Here is a 22,724-nt window from a genome sequence, read left to right on the forward strand (position 1 = left end):
TCCTTCAGGTCGTGCTTGTCTTTGAAATGTGCAGGAGGTCAGGGATCTCAGCTGCCAGGTCGATCAGTGTTGGGTTTGAGGTTTTGATCTTTGAACACCTTTTTCCTCGGTGCACCGTGGATTTTATTTTTGATGCCTGCCTTCACTGAGAGGTTACTCCAGAGATACAGAAAGTGACTCTTTATTTCCGAGTATAGAGTTTATTGCTGGGGCTGGCGCTGTCAGCTTGGTACTTTATTTTATGAATGTTAACTTAAGGCCATTTTCTTCAGTGAACAAGCTGACGATGACTTGGAAGTTCAGCCTCTCAATGTGCTCAGAAAACAAGCTTCGTTCTGTGTACTGCACATTAATCGAGTAAAAGTGAGTGATTTGGTTCTGGAGTAGAAGTGATGTCGGTTGAACACTTCCTCGTTCACTAATATCTGATCATACCCATAGCTACTTGTGTAATAAAATTAAAAAAATAATTTTTTAAGGTTAGTTCACATTACCAAGGAGATATTAAAAGTTTATATTTTGTGCTAATTGACACATAACATATCGAAAGATGTTCAAGGAGAGATTAGTTTAGCCACATAGTGTTTATTATAGGTTTGCAGTCTAAAATCTACTTGGCTAGGTGACGCAGCCACCAGGTAAGTATGCAGAAACTTGTTTCCTAAAAATATGAATGGTGCATTTCAGATAGGAGGGCCAATTCACCAACCCTGTTTGTTGTGTTAAAGCTCCATCTGGTGGCCATGTTTAATACACACTTGTTGAATAATTCACTAGAAACTCCCTTGGCTCATTGATTGTGGTGAATGTTAGAAGCAAGAGTAGTTTGTTTATTTCCTATGTCTTCTCTGCCATTTGTTAAGATCAGGGCTGATGTTTTCACTTAGCCCTGTTTTCTTTTACAAATACTTGTTTCCCTTTATTTAAAAAAAATTATGCCATCAGCTAAACCTCCCTTTTGGATAGAGAACTTTAAAGTTTTGCGGTGTCTGGATGTAGGAGTATCTTCCCACGTGGTCCTGAATGATCAGTCCTTGCTTTGTCATAGTGTCCCTTGGCTCTAGCCGGGAAATTACCCTTCCATATGCTCTGTGACAAATTTTGTATTTAAGAACTTCAGTGTGATCATCTCTCATTCGTACAGATCCTGTCTAATGAATTTCTCAATACAAGTGACACACTGCCCTGCCTTCCAGGTAATCAATCTGGTGAACCTCATTGCGTTCAATCTATTGTAAACGTATCCTCTATCAGGCAGGCCCGTACATGGGATTCCAGATGCTGTCTTGTCAGTGGCTTATATAGTTGCAGGAATTTGATTCTACTCTTGTACTCGAGGCTTACTGTTTGCCTTCAGAGGGTAGTGCTGGTGCTTCACAGAATCAGGTTTAGTATCACCGGCATATGTTGTGAAATTTGTTTCTATGTGACAGCAGTACATAAAATCTGTAAATTACAGTAAGAAGCTCATATATTTAAAAAGTTTAGTATTGTAAAAGAAGAGGAAAAATAAGTAAGTAGTGAAGTGCTGTTCATTGGTTCAATGCCTATTCAGAAATCTAATGGTGGAGAAAGACGCTGTTCCTGAACAGGATTTAATCCTGAAATGAGGTGCTGACTGCCGAAGTTTGCGTGTTCTCCCTGTAGCTTCTGCTGGGTGTCCGTGTTCCTCCCACATCCCAAGGGTGTGCTGCTAGGTTAATTAACTTTTTTGTGGAATAGGTAAATTGCAAAATGATCAAAGAGGATTTGATAGGCATATTTTACACGAAGGTGGGAGAGGTGTTAGATGTGGAGGTGATATTGCCCAGGAGGTTCTATGGAAGTCAAGAGTGAGGGGTATATCTTAATGTTATAACTATTTTATTTGGTGTTCATAGCACAAGTCATTTAGAGTCACCCTGTATCAGCAAGTAACAAGTAAAGAGAAAATGCAAGTAACCAAAGGGACTGGAGACCTTGTTGAACCTGGTTTGAAAGGGAAGTTTCCTCTGACAAAAACACTACCATGACATCGGGAGCTCACAGACAAAGAAACTACAGAAGTGCAGAACCAATGATACTATAAATTACTGAAAATCTACTGCAAATTTACAAGAAAGTGATTGTGCAAATATATAAGGAGGGATATAGATGGTTAAACTACAAGAAAAATTTAAATTTTGACACTAAACTGACAAGGGAAAATGATGGATGGGATTCTTCTGATGGGAACATTGATCCATTGGGTCAAATGGCTTCATTTTGTATCGTATTAAAGTTCAAGGTAAATGTGTTATCCAAGTACATATCCATACGTCACCATAAGTGAGACTTTCTTGTGGGCATTCAATGGAAATAAGAGAAACACAATAGAATCATTGAAGGACCACACACAACAAGATGGACAAACAACCAATGTGCAAAAGATATCAATTCGTGCAGATACAAAAAAAAGCAATAAATATTGAGAACATGAAATGAAGAGTCCTTGAAAGTGAGTCCAGAGGTTGTGGGAACATTTCAGTGATAGGGCAAGTGAAGTTGAATGAAGTTATCCACTGTGGTTCAGGAGCCTGATGCTTCTGAGGTAATAAGTGTTCCTGAACCTGGTGGTGTGGATCCTAAGGCTCCTGTACCATCTCCCTGATGACAGCATGGCCTGGGATGGTGGGTGTCCTTGATGATGGATGCTGCTTTCTCGTGACAGTGCTCCTTATAGATGTGCTCAATTGTGGGGGTGCGTTACCAGTGATGGACTATGCTATACTGTATACATATATAACTCCCCTGCCCACCTCACACTACCGTTCCCCCATTTCTCAGATCACCAACACTACCATTTCATTTTTTTTTTAAATCCACTTTTTTATTTCAAGCAAGGTGAATAGCTTCCTGTTTTTTTTTCACCTTATGTTTCACCTGCATGCCATATTAATTCACTTACACTGTCCAATCCCCCATCCAGGCCTGATGGCATCTTCCTTACACTTGGATTGCTAGCAGAAATGTGGTTATATTATCCTTGGATCCCTCATTAAATTATTAATGTGATTTTGTATAGCCGGAGTCCAGCACTGATCTATGTGATACCCCAGTATTAACAGCCAGCCACTCATCAGTCTGTTTTGGTATATTTCTCCTTGATCCCATTTTGTTCAGTAACCAATCCCAATGCACCTTACCACAGACCTTTTGAAAGTCAAGAACTCTGGTACCTCCATCTCGTCTGCTAAGGAGTTATATTTGCAAACTTTCAATTAGTTGGAACCTTTTCAGAATCAGTGGAAGTTTGCAAGATGAATATTTTTACATCAACTATTTCCACATTCACAACTCTCAAACCCCAAGGATGCAGGTCATTACGTCTTGGAGATTTATTAATCCCATTAATTTCTCCAATATCTTTATAAAACTTTGCTGAGTGCTTTATGAAAGCAAAGCTGAGCAACATCCTGGAGGATGGAAACAGAGTCAGTGTTTCAGGATCTTTCAACAGAATCTTCCGGATGCTTCTAACATTTTCTGTTATAATTTTGAGTGTTCTTTTTTTCACTGTTAGCCCCATTTTTTTTTGCTGTTGCAAAGTTAATTCTTCTCTGCATTCACTCCAAATCTGTTCTGTGCAATTTCTGGGCGTTTTGTTTCATGTCAGGGGTTCCCAACCTGGGGTCCACGGATCCTTTGGTTAATAGTAGGGGTCATGACATTAAAAAGGGTGGGAACCCCTTTTTTTTAAAATCTGTCATGAGAAGATACATCAGATTGTATTCTTTCGTTCTTTGCCATTTCCTTGTCCTCCAATTTAATTTGTCCTCCTTCAGTCAGCAAGTGACCCGTATTAGCATTTGCTAATCTTTTCCTTTTAAAGATAGCTATAGAAGTATTTACAGTCTGTTTATATGTTTCTGGCCAGATTATGCTTCTATTCTACTTTCTTTTATCAATTTCCGAGTTTTCCTTTGATGAATTCTGAATTTTTTCCAATCCTCAGGCTTGCTGTTTTATTTTTAGCGACATCATAAGCCTTTGATCTAATACCGTCTTTGACTTCCCCTGTTGACTACAGTTGGACCAGAGTTGGGCTTTAGTTCTTTAAGGATATATACACGGTGCCGATTTTAAAAAGTATTAGTTCCCCCCCCCCCGGAAGTTTTCATGTTTTATTGTTTTACCACATTGAATTACAATGGATTTAATTTGGCTTTTTTAATACGTTGGGTCAAAGTGAAAACAGATCTCTGCAAAATGATCTAAATTAATTACAAATATAAAACAAAATATTAGATTACATATTTATTCACGTTCTTTAATATGACACAATAAATCATCATTGGTTTTAGAAGTCACATAATTAGTTAAATGGCGATCACTGTATGCAGTCAAGGTGTTTCAATTGATTGTGGTAAAAATACACCTGTATCTGGAAGGTCCAACTGCTGGTCAGTCAGTATTCTGGCAAAAGCTACACCATGAAGACAAGAGAACACTCCAAGTAGCTCTGCAAAAAGATTATTGAAAAGCACAAGTCAGGAGATGGATGCAAGAAAATTTCCAAGTCACTGAATATCCCTTGGAGTACAGTTAAGGCAATCATTAAGAAATGGTAAGAATATGGCACAGCTGTAAATCTGCCTAGAGCAGACCATCCTCCAGAAATTCAGTGACCAGATAAGAAGGGGACTAGTGAGGGAGGCCACCAAGAGACTATGACAACTCTGGAGGAGTTACAAGCTTCAGTGGCTGACATGGGAGAGACTGCACCTACAACAACTGTTGCCCAGGGTGCTTCACCAGTCGCAGCTTTATGGGAGAATAGCAAAGGAAAAGCCACTGTAAAAAAAATCTCAGCTAGAGTTTACCAGAAAGCATGTGGGAGACTCTGAAGTCAGCTGGAAGAAGGTTCTATGATCCGATGAAACCAAAATTGAGCTTTTTGGCCATCAGACTAAACGCTCTGTTTGGTCCAAGCCAAACACCACGTATCATCATAACCTACTGTGAAGCAAGGTGGCGTCTGCATCATACTGTGGGGATACTTCACTGCAGCAGGCCCTGGAAGACTTGTGAAGGTAGAGCCTAACATTAATGCAGCAAATACAGGGATACCCTGGAGGAAAACCTGATGCAGTCTGCAAGAGAACTGAGTTGGGAGAAGGTATATTTTCCAGCAAGACAATGAGCCCAAGCATAAAGCCAGAGCTACACAGGAATGGCTGAGAAACAACAAAGTTAATGTCCTGGAGTGGGCAAGTCAGAGTCCAGACCTCAATCCAATTGAGGATGTGTGGCTGGACTTGAAAAGGGCTGTTCACTCATGATTCTCATTCAGTCTGACAGAATTTGAGCAGTTTTGTAAAGAAGAATGGGGGAACAATTGCAATGTCCAAATGTGCAAAGCTGATAGAGACCTATCCACTCAGACTCAAGGCTGTAATTGCTGCCAAAGTTCATCTACTAAGTACTGACTTGAAGGGTGTGAGTAGCTATGGAATCAATTATCTTGTGTTTAATAATTGTATTTAGACCAATTTGTAGAACTTTGTTTTCACTTTGACACAAAAGAGTCTTTTCGGTTGATGAGTGTCAAAAAGCCAAATTAAATCCACTGTGATTCAATGTTGTACAACAATAAAATATGCCAACTTCTGGTGGGGGGGTTATGAGTACTTTTTATAGGGTGTGTGTGTTTCTGTCTTTCTCTCTCTTGCTCTTGCTCTCGTGATCACGACTTTTAAAGTACATATTTACTAAGAAATTAGAATTTTAACACACAATTTTATAGAATCCATATGTATTTTTGCCTATTGTTTCAGTTATCTCAGCACAAATGTTTCTAAAACACCAAAGTAATGTTTAAAAGCTATGGTTTGAGATCAAGTTTTAGGTTAGTACCATATGTTGGTGTTCTGCTAAAATAAAAATAATTTTCTCACAAAGTCTATTGGGATGTTTTGTTGAAATACTTTATGGTTACTAAATAAATTAGGCTTTGAAATAAATTTGACAGAACTAGTGGGTAAGATAAGATCATAGAAGAATTGCAAGAAAATCAAACCCTTTCCAGTTTGTTTTAAATTAATACACAGGGGCTTAGCTGACTTCAACTTCAATAGTGAAGATCATACAATGCAGGAAATGCTAGAGGTGCCCTTTTTGTCCTGGCATTTTTCAGATTTTGCTCTAGTGGGATGTGATTAATGACTACTCTAAAATGCCTTTGCACAGCACTTTATGTTGTGGTAAACACAAGCAGGATTAGAATTCAAGAAAGAGGTTTATTACAGCATAAATAACGTAGCTTTCTTACGTAATGGTGTACAGACTTTAGTGCACATCAGATTGCTATATGAATTCAGCAGACAGATGAGAGCATATCATAGTCAAACACGTCTAAACCTGTACTCCATATCCCTCTCTCTGTAAGACCTCTATAATGTCATTTATGGCTACTTCTTGCCATAGCAGGAAGACCTTTCAAGCCTTTTTAGTAAGATCATGGCTGATCACCTACTGCCTCAGCTATCTTGTGCCATATCGAATGTCAGCTTTTATTATCTGAGAAGCTTGTGACCTACCATGAATGTGCTCATTGGTTGATGAGCATTTACATTCATTGTTCAGAGTAGATAGATAGATAGATACTTTATTCATCCCAAGGGGAGTAGTTTGATACTCATTCATGTCTTTCTCAGCTCTGGGCTTACCTGTTTTGTTGTTTTCATGATGACCAATCTGCCACCGCTGTCCCTTCCTGCACCCAACATCTCACATTCACATCATGCCTGAGGATATGCATCTCCCTGCTCAATTCTATCTACCATCTCTCTCCTCTCCTCCGATACCACAGTCTATAAGCTCCTTCACTAACCCTCTTTAAATCTGGCATTTGGAACATTCCTTTTCTTCCACTTTCATCTTTTATCCCTTCCATCACATCCTTCATAATCAGGAACTGTTCTAATAACTTCATGATGAGCCCTCAAGCAAGCTGTTGCAAACCTGCTTCTATGAAATGTGTTGTGATTCAAAGTTCAAAGTGAATTTATTATCAGTGTCATCATATGTAACTCTGAGATTCATTTTCTTGCACATATACTCAATAAATCCATGATAGAATAATAACCATAATAGAATCACTGGTAAACTTGGGCATTTACCAGTGTGCAAAAGACAACAAGCCAAATACAAAAAAAAATGAAATAATAAATAGATAGATAGATAGGCAGGCAATAAATATCTAGAACATGAAATGAAAAGTGAGTCCATAGGTTGTGGGAGCATTTCAATGACTGGGCGAGTGAAGTTGAGTGAAATTATCCCCTTTGGTTTAAAAGCCAGATGGTTGAGGGGTAATTACTGTTCCTGAACCTGGTGGTGTGATTCCTGGGACTACTGTACCTTCTTCCTGATGGCAGCAGTGAGAAGAGAGCATGGCCTGGATGGTGAGGGTCCTGATGATGAATGCTGCTTTTCTGCAACAACATTTTACCCACGATGCACTGGGCCATATCCACTACTTGTAGTCTTTTTTTATATATATATTTTTATTAAATTTTTAAGAGAATTGCATACAATGAAAAGAATGATAGAATAATGAAAATTAATATTAGCCCTCCCCCGTCCCCTTAACCCTTCGCCCCTTAACGTCCCTATCTAAAAAAAAGAAAAAAAGAAGAAAGAAAAAAGAATTGCCTGGATATCAGAGGATCCCCACATGCACCATGGAGTTCAAAATAACTTTAGTATATATCTTTATTTTTTCCCCAAATAACTAATAATTTTATCTTCAAAGGACCTATATATTTAATCCTATCTTTTGTAGATAGGGGTGCCAAATTTTCAAAAATATATCATATTCATTTCTTAAATTATAAGTAATTTTTTCAAGTGGAATGCAGCTAAAAATTTTATTACTCCGACAATCCATAGTTAAGTATGAATCTGATTTTCCAAGTAACTGCAATAGCTTTTTTGGCTACTGCCAATGCAATTTTTATAAATTTTTTCTGATATTTATTCAATTTAGGTTTCGGTATTATCCCTTCAATATCGCCTAATAAAAATAATGTTGGGCTATGTGGGAGTTGTATTCCAATAATTTGTTCCAGTAAAAGTCTTAGATTTATCCAAATGTTTCCAAAAGACCAATGTTTCTGATGAAATCAAGAAATCGGTACTTTTTTACACTCTATTTGGTCTTGTTTTAAAATTCAACTTGTAGTCTTAATAATGTTCCATTAAATCAAGTTGGCAAACATTGATATTATGATGGAATTCTTCACTGCCTCATTAACTGAGGATAAAAGTTGGATTTTGAATTTTACTGATGGAAATTGGATTGTTTGTTAATTTCAAGCAGATGATTTAGTGTAGACGTTGCTCCAATATTCTGGAATGCTGGCTTGTTTTTCTGAGGAAAATGGCTGATCTGCTAATTAAATGTTCAGATGGGCATTTATAATATCATTTAGGCTTGACTGCTAATTTAATATGTGGTTTGCGCAAAGAATCTTTTGTGACTTTCCCATCGGATTAAGACCGTAAGATATAGGAGTAGAATTAGGCCATTCAGTCCATTGAGTTTGCACCATTAATGGGAGCAGGAGCCGGGGCCAAGAGAAACCAACTGGTTTTGATCTTACATTTTAAATTATTTTTTCCCTTGGGTAGCCAGGAAGTTCAGTTTTGCTTTGGGCTCACAAGGAAGACTTTGGCTTCAGCTACACTGAATTTTCCCATCCCAACCCACCTCAATATTGCAAGAGTCCCCTTCTTATTTTTACCTGAATGTCAGGGTGTCAGACTTCTGTCCACCATCCATAGGCTCCATCCTGTTGATTTTCAATGGTTTGGAGAGATGGTTAGGTTGCTAAGATCCCTTGAGTGTCTTGCTTCTGAGGTCAGGGGATTTTGGCACTTGTCCATTTAGCTTTTAAAGTGTCAGGCTATTAGAATTTTAGGCTGCTGTGACTGTTCCTTAATATTAAGTGTCCATTACATGCAACTATCATTTTATATAATTAGCTTACATTTTGTAAATAAAGATATTACAGACATAATCACATAATTAATAAAGGTAACAGTTGGACGTCCAAACAGAATTGTAACAGATATTGCTTAGATATTCATGAAGGAGTATAGTGAAGCTCCTTGATTATTTTGAAACATCGTTCAAATCTCAACAAATGCAATGCAATCAAGACTGTTGCTGACTTACAGGCACTTCAATATTATGCTGGCATATATAATACTCAGTATTTTTAGGAGTCCAGTGAAGAACATTAGTTGAAATAATAATTGTCTTTTCTAATTCTTAGGGAAATGGACATGAAAGAGATTTTATGGATGACAACAGAGTCTATATTATGGATGTTTTTAATAGATATATCTACCCAGGGGATGGATTTGCCAAGCGTAAGTAATCATTTCTACATTTCAAACGTAATTAGCATTTCATCTCCAGATATATGTGCAGTGAATTTCTTTTTGTGTGGCAACATCTATAAATAATTTGTAAACACCTTTGATTAGAACCTGAATTTGAGTGATTTTGGAATGATTGCTCCTGTGCAGAATCTGCATGAACAATTGATCACAGAAATCTTTTTCACTTTACATTTGTCACATAATACCTTGGGTTTCTGGAGAAACTACATACTGAGCATCCTGATGAAAGTAATGATAGCATAGTGGTTAGCACAGCACTTTACCATACAGGCCACCCAGGTTCAATTCCTGTTGCAGCCTGTAAGGAGTTTGTACGTTCTCCCCTTGACAGTGTAAGTTATTTAGGGTGCTCTGGTTTCCTCCCACAGTACAAAGATGTACCAGTTAGTAGGTTAAATGCTCATTGTAGATTGCCATGTGATTAGGCTAGGATTAAATTGGGGGTTGCTAGACAGCATGGCTCAAAAGGCCAGAATGGCCTATTCCACACTGTATCTCAAAAGTAAAATAAAAAATCTCAGAACACAGGAAAGGAACTCACATCAAGTATCCTTCTGTATTAAATTAAATGTATAATGTACCCTTGCACCAGTTTATCTCTGTTCTTAATGTCAGATCTAATTTTCAGGAAAAGATTAGATTAGACAGACATAAGAGTATTAAGAATTCTGCTGTATGAATGGCAAATCCAAATTTTCCTTTCAAAAGTTACAAAAGTCCTGTGATGACAACAGTGGTTGATAAGCCTCAAAAAATCAAGCTTGATTGTCCTTTTCAGAATAAGTGTCAGAAAGAGAAAAACAAATCTAAGCTTCGATGTCATTGTAGAATGTATTCAGCAACTGAATTCCTGAAGGGGAATAAACAGTCAATGTTATGGACCCAGGCCCTTCATCAGGACTGGAAAGGAACATAAGCAAGAGTAGGCCATCTGGCTCATGTTGCCTGCTCTGCCATTCAATAAGGTTGTGGCTGATCTAACCATGGACTATCTCCACCTACCTGCCTTTTCCCCATAGCCCTTAATCCCCCTACTATGCAAAAATCTATCCAACCTTGTCTTAAATATATTTACTGAGGTAGCATCCACTAATTCATTGGGCAAAGAAGGAGGCAGAAGCCAAGATAAGAAATTGGAGGGAGGGGCAGGAGTACAAGCTGGCAGGTGATTGGTGAGATGAGGTGAAGGGGTAGGTAGTTAGGTGGGCAGGGGGAAGAAGCTGGGAGTGATAGGTAGAAGAGATAAAAGGCTGAAGAAGAAGGAATCTGATAGGAGAGGATGGTGGAAGAAAGGGTTGAATGAGGGGCTCCAGAATGGGCAGGCGAGGAGAAGAGAAAAACTGGGGGAATTTAAAAACGAGAAGGAGGAGAGAGGTTGCTGAGAAATTACCAGAAGTTGAAGAAATTGATGTATATGCTATTAGCTTGGAGACTATCCAGACAGAATATGAGGCGATGCTACCCTCAACCTGCGTGTGGCCTCATCATGACAGTAGAGGAGGCCATGGACAGACATGTCAGAAGGTGAATGAGAAGTCAAATTGAAATGGGTGGCCACCAGGCGATCCTGCCTTTTTGCAGTGGACAGGGCAACACTGCTTAACAAATCGGTTCCCCGATATGCGTCAGGTCCCACTGATGTGGAGGAGACTGCATCATCAAGAGCATCGGATACAGTAGATGACCCCAACAGCATCATGGGTGAAGTGCTGCCTCACCTGGAAGAATTGTTTGGGGCCCTGAATGGTGCTGAGGGAAGCAGTGTGGGGGCAGGTGTAGTACTTGTCAGGCTTGCAGAGGTAATGGCAGAAGGGGGATCATTTGGGAGGGGTTAGTGAACAAGCTTGTATTCCCACTCCTCCTCCCTCAACCACCTACTTCTGGCTTGTTCCCTCTTCCTTTCCAGACCTGATAAAGGGTCTCGCCCCAAACCGTCACCTGTTTTCCCCCTCCATAGGTGCTGCCTGACTTGCTGTACCTTTTATGTGTCTTACTCAAGGTTCCTTAGATCTCTTGTGTTTACTGGTTGAATTTGGTTGATTGTTTAATCTTTGGCAGTGATCAGTGCTTTACATTTAATGCCATGGTCCATTTTAGGCCTTTATAATTGTTGGTGCTCCTTAGATGTGACAAAATGCTTTGCTTTATACATGAAGTTTAGGCAGAATATCTTTAAAATGCCCTTTTGCTCTTGAGATATGGCCTACTACGCCCAGTATTCCTAGGTCGAAAAACTCAGCCCAATTCTGCTCCTGACATTATATGGGATCAGGTGTTTCCAGGCAAGCACAGATAGTGATGAAATTATGCATTTTCAACATTGAAAACATACCAGAGGGTTCTATGACTGAATTTCTAGGTTTATCACAATATCTATTTAAAGTTTTTGAAGTTATGCATAAAGCAATCTTTGGTTCCCAAATGTTTCTCAATATTATTTTGTTTATTCATTAAAATCCTGGCCTCCAAACTTAACACCATGAATTGATAAGATATTTCAGGTTCAAAAAATGCTGCATGAAAAATGTCTATGTTGTAGTTGTTAATAATGAAACAACTACACTTAATCATATGTAAATCCGGTGTCAATTAAACCATCCTTTCCTTACAGTCCGTGACCTCTTGATTCAGTGCATTTGGGTGGTTTTGTGATTTCATTGCTAACACTCCAATCAATATCAAATATTAGGGCCCTGCTGTAATAAAGTCAAGATATTTGAATTTGAAATGATTTTAGCCTTGTCCTTCTGGATTCCTGTTCTGTCTGAGGAAAGGTAATTTGTATTGGTATGAAGCCCATCCACATCTATTTTAATTGGTTTTGTAAAGGACCTCTAAGTATTCATAGACTCCCTTTGGGGGATCAAATTTGAGGAAAATAGAAGCACTATTGAGAACCTTGTGTGCACTGCCTATTGATTAAACACAGAGTGCATTACTTTGCTGAGTGGAGCTAGCACTGATTTGCTGAAAAGGAGATTTTTAATTTGGATCAAAGGAGGACCAAGTAGATTTACCTAAGACTGCAAAGATTCAGCAATCCGTATCTAATGGAGAAAAGCAGCAAGGAGAGCAATAAAATGGCTGTGCCCATTATTAGAACAGAGTTATAACACATAGTGTTTTGCCTGATTTCAAAATCAGAATCAAGTTTACTTTCACTGATGCAAATCGTGAAATTGTTTTGTAGCAGTAATAAGTGGCTTTAAATGACAATAAAAATAAAGAAATAAATAATGCGAAAAAGGAGCCGCCTTTTTGATCAAATTCATTGAGATCTGTACTGATGTATTTAAATAATTGAATTGAACACTAAGAATCCATTAAGAATCTTGACTAACCTCCTTCAAAGCACACGGAATATTTATAGAGAGACTGTCGAAGGTGCGGAAAAATTATAATACATCAAAGTTAAGAAATTGGACAGGTTGGGGCTTCTTACTTTAAAAAGCAGTACACTGAAAATGATCTAAACTCTTTAATATTGTAGTAATTTGATGCTGTAGACATGGAGAAGATACTTCCATCAGAGGGTAGTCCAAAACTATAAGGTGCTCACAAGTATATTTAAAGAGAAGTTAAGAAAAAGCTCTTTAACCAAGTGGAGTTGCAGAGGCAAGCAGGGAAGATGCATTTCAAACAAAGTTAGTTTAATATTATAAGCAAAAAGCAAGGAGTATTGCTGATCTTTTCAAAACTATGCTGATTCTGGAAACCTGAAAAAAAATGCTGGAAATACTCAGCAGCAACTGTGGAAAGATAACAAAATTTATTTTTCAGCTTGAGGGCCCTTCATCAAATCTGGAAAAGACAAGTTAGTTTTATGCTACAAAGAAGATGGGGGAGGGAGAATATTCTCATCAGATTAGATAAAATATTATCGATAGAGACTTGCCTGAAACATAAACACTGACATAAAATAATTAGAATAATTATCATGTTTATTTGTGGCAATTCAGTAGAACTATGTTCAACTAAGTTTGGGTTGTGCCCTGTGTATTTTGGAGTATGATGTCCATTTCATGTTCACTGAAGTCAGTTACAACTGTGATGAATTTGATCCTTCATAACCAATTTCTAAGTTGATGGCTGAGGAGTCACCTGTCCATTTGATGTTTTTATTTATCTAGATTGTTTGGAAATTGTGACTTTAATTTTCTTCCCTGGCTAATGTACCGAACAGTCCTCAATATGTAAGCTTAGATCATTTCCACAGAAAAATTCACTGCCAGCATCAAAGATTTTGGATTAGAGCTAAATGTTCTGTTCTCATGTCATATAGAGGAATAAGTAATGAGTCACAGGAGCTTTCACATATATCTCATGTGTGGTGGTCATTTCGTTTGTATCTGCTTGTTGGCTTTATGCCCTACAAATATGGGAAGTACCTACTTTGGCACTATTTGATCCACAGCTAGCTATCTTTTTGATTAGTGTCAGATAAATTGTGGGTTTCTATGTTACCTGCAGAGTCTGTAATATTATCCTGTAATGTGTGTAAGTGTTGGAATGTTGTACAACTGCTTCACTTAAAAGTTTGTAGATGCTGATTCTCCTTAAATTTCCTTTGCTTGTGGCTGAGAAAATCTATATTACATTCTCTATCATGCTGGATTTGGGAGGCTGCACATTTCAAAGCTGTCAAATCATATATAAGGATTATTTTATTTTTAATTCATTCTGTGCTCTTGATGAACGACAGAGCAGTCTCAAAGGACCAGATGCTGACTGCTGCTGCTATTTCTTCTTTTTGAGCTTTTCTATTCAAATTATATTTGTCATTGAAATAAATTATTACAAAGGCTAAAATCCACATATAACTACATTAGTTCCTACATTTTTATCTGCTATTTATCAAATTGTATAAAGTGGACAACTTAACTTCTACTGAGAAGGGACAAGGGATTGCATTGTAAAATGCTTATTTTATATGATTCAGAATTTTGACCTTTCCTCCTTTAAAATATAATTTATTGCTGAATTTCAAATAAAATTAAAGCAGATGTCACAAAAATTCAACAAAAATTGGAATGGAATTGTGCACATTCACTCATCAGCAAATGCTTTGTCTACAATAGCTGAGCACCATTTCAATGGAAATGAAAATCAGATTTCTCGAACTTGCAACTGATCTGCAGTGTCAACTTTACAGCCAGATGGCAAACTGAAAATCTACTCTGAAATTTTTATTTCTTCAAAACTTCCAAACGATATTATGTTCAGATTCTGCTGCCTTCAAACCAGTCCTTTAATCCTTTAAACAGGAGACGAATAGTCAAAGTGACATCTGTGATCAAATAGAGTGAATAGGTTTGAAATTCGTTTAAACACAGAGATCTCTGTTCACTCTCAGAGTAAGTAACATTAAACCAAAAGTAATGACTCCTGCAGCAGACAATGGGAGTTAACATGCATTCACTGTTAAGAATACAACTATATAGCTGCAAACCTCGGCAGTATCCAAGTTCCTTTTCAGAGGATCAATGCAATATGTTAAATACTGCTATCTGCTCAATAATTGTTTTGGAATCATTAACACTTTCATTTCCAATTATTGTAAAATATGTTCAAAGAGTAAAAACATGTATTCAGATACAAGAAATTCCTTGAACGCTGGAAATCAAATCAATATGCTCCTAACCTTGGCTTCAATATGTGTTTGTGCCTTGGAACCTTGATTTCCTCACTTCCATCCCCCAGTCACTTCAGGCTAGCAACAGCACCTCCTTCACAATCTCCATCAGTGCAAGTGCACCCCAAGCCTGTGGGCTTAGGCCCCTGCTCTACTCTACACTTTAATGACTGTGTGGCTCAGCACCACTCTAATGCCACATTCAAGTTTGCTGACAGCACCACTGTTGTGGTCTGAATCAAAGGAGGTGATGAATCAGCATGTCAGAGGGCGATTGAAAACCTGGCAGAGTGGTGCCATAACAACCTCTTTCTCAATGACCAAGGAGCTGATTATTGACTTCAGGAGAAAGAAACCAGAAGTCCATGAGACAGCCCTCATCCAAGGATCAGAGGTGAAGAGGGTTAGCAACTTTAAGTTCCTCAGAGTTATTATTTCAGAGGCCCTGTCCTGGGCGCAGCACAGAAATGCAATTATGAAGAAAGCACAGCAGCACCTCTACTTCCTTAGGAGATTGCAAAGAACTTCTTTAGGAGTTTGCATGACAACTTAAACTTTGAAAAACTTATGTAGATCTGTAATGGAGAGTGTATTGACTGGCTGCATATTAGCCTGGTATGAAAACATCAATGCCTTTGAATGGAAAATCCTACAAAAAGTAGTGGATACGACCTAACCCATCATGGGTAAAGCCCTCCCCATCATTGAGCACATCCACATGAAATGCAGCATCCATCAAAGCGGATCCTCAAAACCCAGGACATGCTCTCTTCTCACTGCTGCCATCAGGAAGAAGAGAGCCTCAGGACTCCCACCACCAGTTATTACCCATCAACCATCAGGCTCTTGAACCAAAGGGGATAACTTCAATCAACTTCACTTGCCCCATGTTCCCACAGCCAGTGGTCTCACTTTCAAGGATTCTTCAGCCCATGTTTTTGATATTTATTGTTTATTAACTTTCTATTAATATCTTTTTTTTATCAGCACAGTTGTCCTTCGCACACGTGTTGAATGGCTGAGTTGGTGCAATCTTTCATCGATTCTGTAATGGTTATTATTCTATAGATTTATTGAGTATGCCTGCTAGAAAATGAATCTTGGGATTGCACATGGTGACATATGTTTAGTTTGATAATAAATTTAATTTTGACCTTTTTTTTAACACAATGCTGGAGGAATTCAGCAAGTCAGGCAGCACCTATGGAAATGAATAAACAGGTGAAATTTCAGGCCGAGACCTAGTCAAAATCTTGACTGTTTATTCATTTCCATAGATGCTGCCTGACCTGTTGAGTTCCTCAGTGTATTGTGTATGTTGCTACATTTATAAAGCAGCTTTACTGCCCTGAAGATCCCAAAGCTCTGTAAAATCCATTTACTGTTTAACGTAGGCAAACGTGATAGCCAGTTTAGTCATGTCCATAAACCACCATCGAGGAAAGGAATGAACAGAACAGTTTCTGTAGATGCTGAAAATGCAAAGTAACACACACAAAATTCAGGAGGAACTCAGCAGTTCAAAATTCAAAGTAAATTATTTAAGTACATGTGCGTCACCATATGCAATGCTGGAATTCATTTTCCTGCAGGCATACACAGTAAATACAAGAAACACAATTAAATCAATGAAAGACTGCAGCCAACAGGATGGACAAACAGCCAATGTGCAAAAGGCAACGAATTGTGCAAATGCAAAAGAGATAATAAATAAATATGCAATAAATATTGAGAATGTAAGATGAAGAGTCCTTAAAAGTGAGTCCATAGTTTGTGGAAAGGTTCAGTGATAGGGTGAGTGACGTTATCCCCTCTAGCTCAACAACCTGAAGGCTGAGGGGTAATAAGTATTCCTGAACTGGGTGGTGTGGATCCTGAGATTTCTGTACCATCTTCCGGATGGCAGCAGTGAGAAGAGAGCATGGCCTGGATGGTGGGAGTCCTTTTTGATGGATGCTGCCTTCCTGCAACAGCACTCCATGTAGATGTGCCCACAAGTGGGGAGGGCTTTGCCTGTGATGGACTGGGCTGTATCCATTACTTTTTGTTAGGACACAAAGGTAAGGCAGCATCTATGGAAAGGAGTAAAGAATTTGGGCCGAGAACCTTCATCAGGGCAGGAAGAAAAGAGGAAGAAGCCAGAATAGGAAGTTGGGGGAGGGGGGAAGGACTACAAGCTGGATGGTAATAAGTGAAGGCAGGATGTGGGGGAATGAAGTAAGAAGAAATAAAAGGCTGAAGAAGAGGAATCTGGTAGGATAGGACAGTGGGCCATAGGAGAGAGGGAAAGAGGAGGTGCACCAAAGGAAGGTGATAGGTGAGGAGATGAGAAGGGGTAAGAGGGAAACCAGAATTAGGACTGGAAATAGAGAGAAAGAGGAGGCTGAGAAAGCACCGGAAGGTAGAGAAATCAATGTTCATGCTGTCAGTTTGGAGGCTACCCAGATGGGAACATCAGGTGTTGCTCTTCCAACCTAAGAATGACCTTGTCGTGGCAGTAGCAGAGGCCGTGGACCAATATATATGAGAATACTGAATGGGACTAAAATGGTTAGTCACCTGGAAATCCTGCCTGTTGCAAAAAGAACCAAGGTGCCAGACAGAACAGCCCCTCCAATCCAGGTCAGGTCTCACTGATGTAGAGGAGGCCACGTCAGTAACACGTGTGAACAGTTTGAGGCCCTGAATGTAGATGAGGAAGGAGGTGAATGGGCAGGTGTGTTTCAGGGGTATGTGTCCGGAGGGGGGAATGGACAAGGCTATCACGGAGAGTGTGATCCCTGTGGGAAACAGGTTGGGGGGGAGGGTTAAGGATGTGTTTGGCGGTAGGATCTCGTATTGATGATGAGTTTGCTTGGAATTGTAGTATTGGAGCTGTAGTCATTAAACAATGATCTGTCGTTACTATCCAAGTGCTCCAGAGATGAGTGTAGGGCCAGGGAGATGCCACCCACTGCAGATCTGTTTTGGGGCTTGGTGAATTGTAGTGCCTCAAAGTTGACTGGGAAAGTGCAGTTAAATGTGTGTAATGACCAGCCTCCCCAGGCTTTTCAGGGTGATGCAACTCAGAGCCACAGTGCAGTCATTGTTCAGGCATCTTAATTTTTTTTTAGGTACTGGGAGGAAAGTGGTCTTCTGAAAGCAGGTGGAATGCTGCTGTACATAATGTATTTGGATTTTTATAAAGGCCCCTGTAAGGTTACCGCCTAAAAGCGTACTATGCAAGATATGGCTCATGGGAATGAGGGCAATATATTAACAGATGGATGATTGGTTAACAAATGGGGGACAACGAAAGGGGATAAATGGGTCATTTCAAGCTAGTAAGCTGTAACTAATAAGGTACATTAGGGGGTCTGTCCTGGGGGAATCATTTATTTACAATCTGTATTAATGATTGAGATATAAGAGTGAAATGTAATATTTTTAAGTGTGCATTCAATTCAAAGCAAAGTGGAATAGAAAGCTACGAGGAGAGTATAACAAGTTTTGAAGGAAATATAGACAGGGTAGATGATGAGCAAGAAGAAGACTGAAGAGAGTAATGTGAAATATGTGAGATTATCTACTTTGGCAAGAAGAATAGAAAAATTGAGAAAATAATTTGCAGTGATTCCAACCCATGCCTTGTAGTGGGCCCCACACAAGGTCTGCATCTTCATTAAACATTGCTGACACATCTCTTCATGGTGTGTTCTGTACAGTATTTAGGCTGTGGGATAGAGACTTAAGATACCGCCTGTAACTTTCTAACAGTTCCTACTGTCAAAAGGTTATTCGCTAATTCAAAGTGTATTTGACTAAAACAAAATAAAAATTTAAAAAGCTAAAAATGTTAAGATGGAGTTTTAAGTATAAAGTTGGTTTTATTCAATTGCCAAACGCATATGTACATGGAGGTAAAGAAGAAAATAAAACAAATTATTTTCTAAACCTGCCTTCTAAGTGAAGATTGGAAACACTATCAGGGTCGCTAACCATGCCATCCCACACTGCACTTTGGAAAGTCCAATCACCTGGTTGTACTTCTACCCCCAGCATAAAGGCAGAGATTGAGGACCACAGCACCAGCAGAAAGAACCACAGAAGTATGGTCAAGGGAGACAGATGAGCACTTACAGGACAGCTTTGAATCAGTGGACTGGACAATATTCAGGGATTCATCTTTGAATCTGATTGAATACATCACAGTTGTCTCTGACATCATCGTGACTTGTGTGTGCCTTTGAGAACATACAGGACATACCCAAACCAAAAGCCATAGATGAACAATGAGAATCATACTCTGCTGAGGGCTAGATCTGTAGCATTCAAGACCAGTGATCCAGAAATATACAAGAATTCCAGGTACAACCTATGAAAGGCTATTTTAAGATTGGGGAAAAAAACAATTCTGATTGAATAGGACTGAATCGGATGCACATTAGCTCTGGTAGGGGTTGCAGGCTAGTACTTCTTAAAGATGAAACATAATATGAATGTATGTGATGCTTCAGCGGCTGGTGGAGTATGTGGTGGGGTAGTGGCATCAGCGCTGGACTTCGGAATGAAGACTCTCGAGTTCGAATCCTGCCGGCCCCCTTGCACGCTTTCCATCTGTACTGGGTTGAGCATCAAGCTAGCAACTCGGCCTCATAAAAACGAGAAAGCCTGCTTAAAAAAACACCATCATGATGGCATCCTGATGACTCCACTCGGAGTTAAGGGCTTTCTTCTTCTTCATCACAGATGAGCTCAATGCCTTTTATGAAGCATTGAAGGGGAGAATAAAGCTGCCCTTCATCCATCTGTTTCTAAGAACAATGGGTGATCATCATCACAAGCCTGGGTGGAAGGTTTGGAGATCCTGAGATGCCCAGTTGTCAGGATCCCACTCTCAGCCTCACCAGTGTACCAAAGGAAAGCTTATGAAGCAATGCGTTTGGCACCAGTTTGGCTGCAGGAGCTGCTGATGAGGAGGAGCACAGGAGTGAGATAGATCAGCTGGTTGAGTGGTGTAGCAACAACAACCTTGCACTCAACATCAGTAAGACCAAAAAATTGTTTGTGAACTTCAGGAAGAAGTTGAGGAAACACACATCAGTCCTCATCGAGGGACTGGCAGTGGAAAGGGTGAGCAATTTCAAGTTACTAAGTGCCAACATCTCTGAAGTTCTACCTTAGGCCCAACATGTTGATGCAGTTACAAAGGAGACACGACAGTGACTATATTCATTAGGACTTTGAAGAGATTGGGCTTGTCACCAAAGACTAGCAAATTCCTACCAATGTACTGTGGAGAGGACTCTTAACTAGTTGCATCAGTGTTTGGTGAAGAAGGGCCACTGCGCAGGATCAGAAAAAGCTGCAGAGAGTTTCAAACTCTGGCAGCTCCATCGTGAAGGACCACATCACCTAGGACCTGCTGTCTTCTCATATCTACCATCAAGGAGGAATACATATATATTTTTATGATTTTAGTTGATAGTGTATCCCACTGTACTGCTGCAAAACAACAGATTTCACAACACATGCCTGTGCTATTAAACCAGTTTCTGATGATTACTGGCTGGCTATTACAAATCTGAGGGGCATCACTGACTAAGAGAGTTCAACAATTCATGGAACTCTCTTAGGCTTGGTATGTCTTTCGGAAAAGAGAATTGAATCATCTGATCTTCAACATGTTCCTGATATCCATCTTGCATTGCACAGGCACAAATGTCTAGAAGATACCTCTTTGTAGTTTATCATTAGCTGGCAGGTCTTCTGGATTCACTGCTAACTCGTTTCAGCCTATTACCTAAATGGTGTGACTATTTAGCCTATTAAATGCTGGTATACAGGGAGATGCGAGTGAACTTGTACACCAAAATAAAAATGCGATGTTACATCTTCTGGTGGAACATGCAATTATAGTTACAAGTACAAGTGTAAAGAAGTCTTGATGCAATTTTACCAGCCCTTGTGAAACTGTGTGTAGGCCTGGGTTCCTTATTTAAGGAAGGATATACTTGTTTAGGAGGCAGTGCACAAAAATTCATGGTATTGATTCCTGGGGTGGTGGAATTGTCCAGCAAGAAAAGTATAACTGGAATGAACAAATGGAGTTTAGAAAAATGAAAATGTGATCTCATTGACGTATAGGAAGTTCTGAAGGAGCTTGCCAGGGCAGGTCTTCCTTAGAGTGGAAGCCTTGAAATTGGGAGTATAGTCATTGGATATAGAGACAGTCACAAGGTGGTGATGAGGCAAAATTTCTTTATAAGGTACTGAAACTTTGAGTCTTAGACTTCTATTGCATGGAAACAAATCCTTCGGCCCATTGAGTCCACTCCAGCCGTCAACTACCCATTTTCACTAATCACGAATCCCATTTTGATTCTCCCCAAATACTGGAGTAATTTAGAAGCCATAGGTTTATTTCATCTCAAAGAATAAATATTGTAAAGGGAGGATGAGGCCACGGTGGCTGACAAAGGAAGTCAAAGACAGCATAAAAGCAAAAGAGAGTGCATACATTTTAGCAAAAACTTTGAAAGCTTTCAAAATTCAACAGAAGGCAACTAAAATGCAATGAGAGAAAAGATGAAATATGAAGGTAAACTAGCCAATGATTTAAAAGAGAATAAATTGTTTTTTCAGATACTTACAGAGTAGAAGTGAGGTAATGATGAACATCAGATCACAGATAAATGATGTTGAGGAGATGGTAATGGGGAACAAAGAAATAGCAGACAAACTGAATGAATCAGTCATCATTGTGGAAAATGCTAGCAGTGTGCCAGAAATTCGAGAGTCCGGAGGAGAAGTGAGTGTAGTCACTATTACTAAGGAAAAGGTGCTTGGGAAACTGAAAGATCTGAAGGTAGTTATGTCATCTAGACCAGATGGATTACATCCCAGAGTTCTGAAAGCGGTAGCTGAAGAGATTGTGGAGGCATTAGTAGTGAATTTGAAGAATCACTCAATGCTGGAATGGTTCTGGATGACTGGAAAAATGCAAATGTTGCTCCACTGATTAAGAAGGGAGGGAGGCAAAAGACTGGAAATTATGGGCCAGTTAGCCTGATTTCAGTGGTTGGCAAGATGTTAGAGTCCATTATTAAGGATGGGGATTCGGAGTACTTTGGGGCACATGATAAAACAGGCCAAAGGCTGCATAGTTTCCTTAAGGGAAAATCTTGCCTGACAAATCTATTGGAATTCTTTGAGGAACTAACAGCCATAATAGACAAAATGTTGACCTGGATTTTCAGAAAGCCTCTGACAAGGTGCTGCTCATGAGGCTGCTGAAGAAAGTAAGAGCCTGTGGTATTCCAGGACAGATAGAGGATTGGCTGACTGGCAGGAGGTAAAGAGAGAGAATAAAGAGCCCTTTTCTGGTTGGCTGCGAGTGATTAGTGGAATTCCACAGTGGTTAGCGTGAAGCCCTCTACTTTTCTCAATATGTGTTAATGTGTGACAGAATTGATGGCTTTCTGGCAAAGTCTGTGAATGGCACGAAGATAGGTAGAGGGCAGGTAATGTTGAGGAAGCAGGGAATTTGAAGAAGAGATGGAATACATTTTAAGAAAGTGTATGGTTATGCACTTTGAAGGAATAAAGGAAATTCTATTTTCTAAATGGAGAGCAAATTCAAAAATCGGAAGTGTAGAAGGACTTGGGAGTCCTTGTGCCAGAT

General features: G+C 39.3%; 1 protein-coding gene across 2 annotated transcripts in view; it reads left to right on the forward strand.

Moving 5' to 3' along the window:
• Positions 1-22,724, forward strand: part of hdac11 (histone deacetylase 11) — a 106,368-nt gene that overhangs the window by 78,794 nt on the left and 4,850 nt on the right. For both annotated transcript variants that reach the window (XM_059944106.1, XM_059944107.1), the window contains one exon: positions 9,300-9,396. In XM_059944106.1, coding sequence (XP_059800089.1) covers positions 9,300-9,396 — 97 coding nt within the window. The remainder of the gene's footprint in view (positions 1-9,299; positions 9,397-22,724) is intronic.

The sequence above is a fragment of the Hypanus sabinus genome, chromosome 19, assembly GCF_030144855.1.
Source record: "Hypanus sabinus isolate sHypSab1 chromosome 19, sHypSab1.hap1, whole genome shotgun sequence".
In the NCBI taxonomy this organism is placed as follows: domain Eukaryota; kingdom Metazoa; phylum Chordata; class Chondrichthyes; order Myliobatiformes; family Dasyatidae; genus Hypanus; species Hypanus sabinus.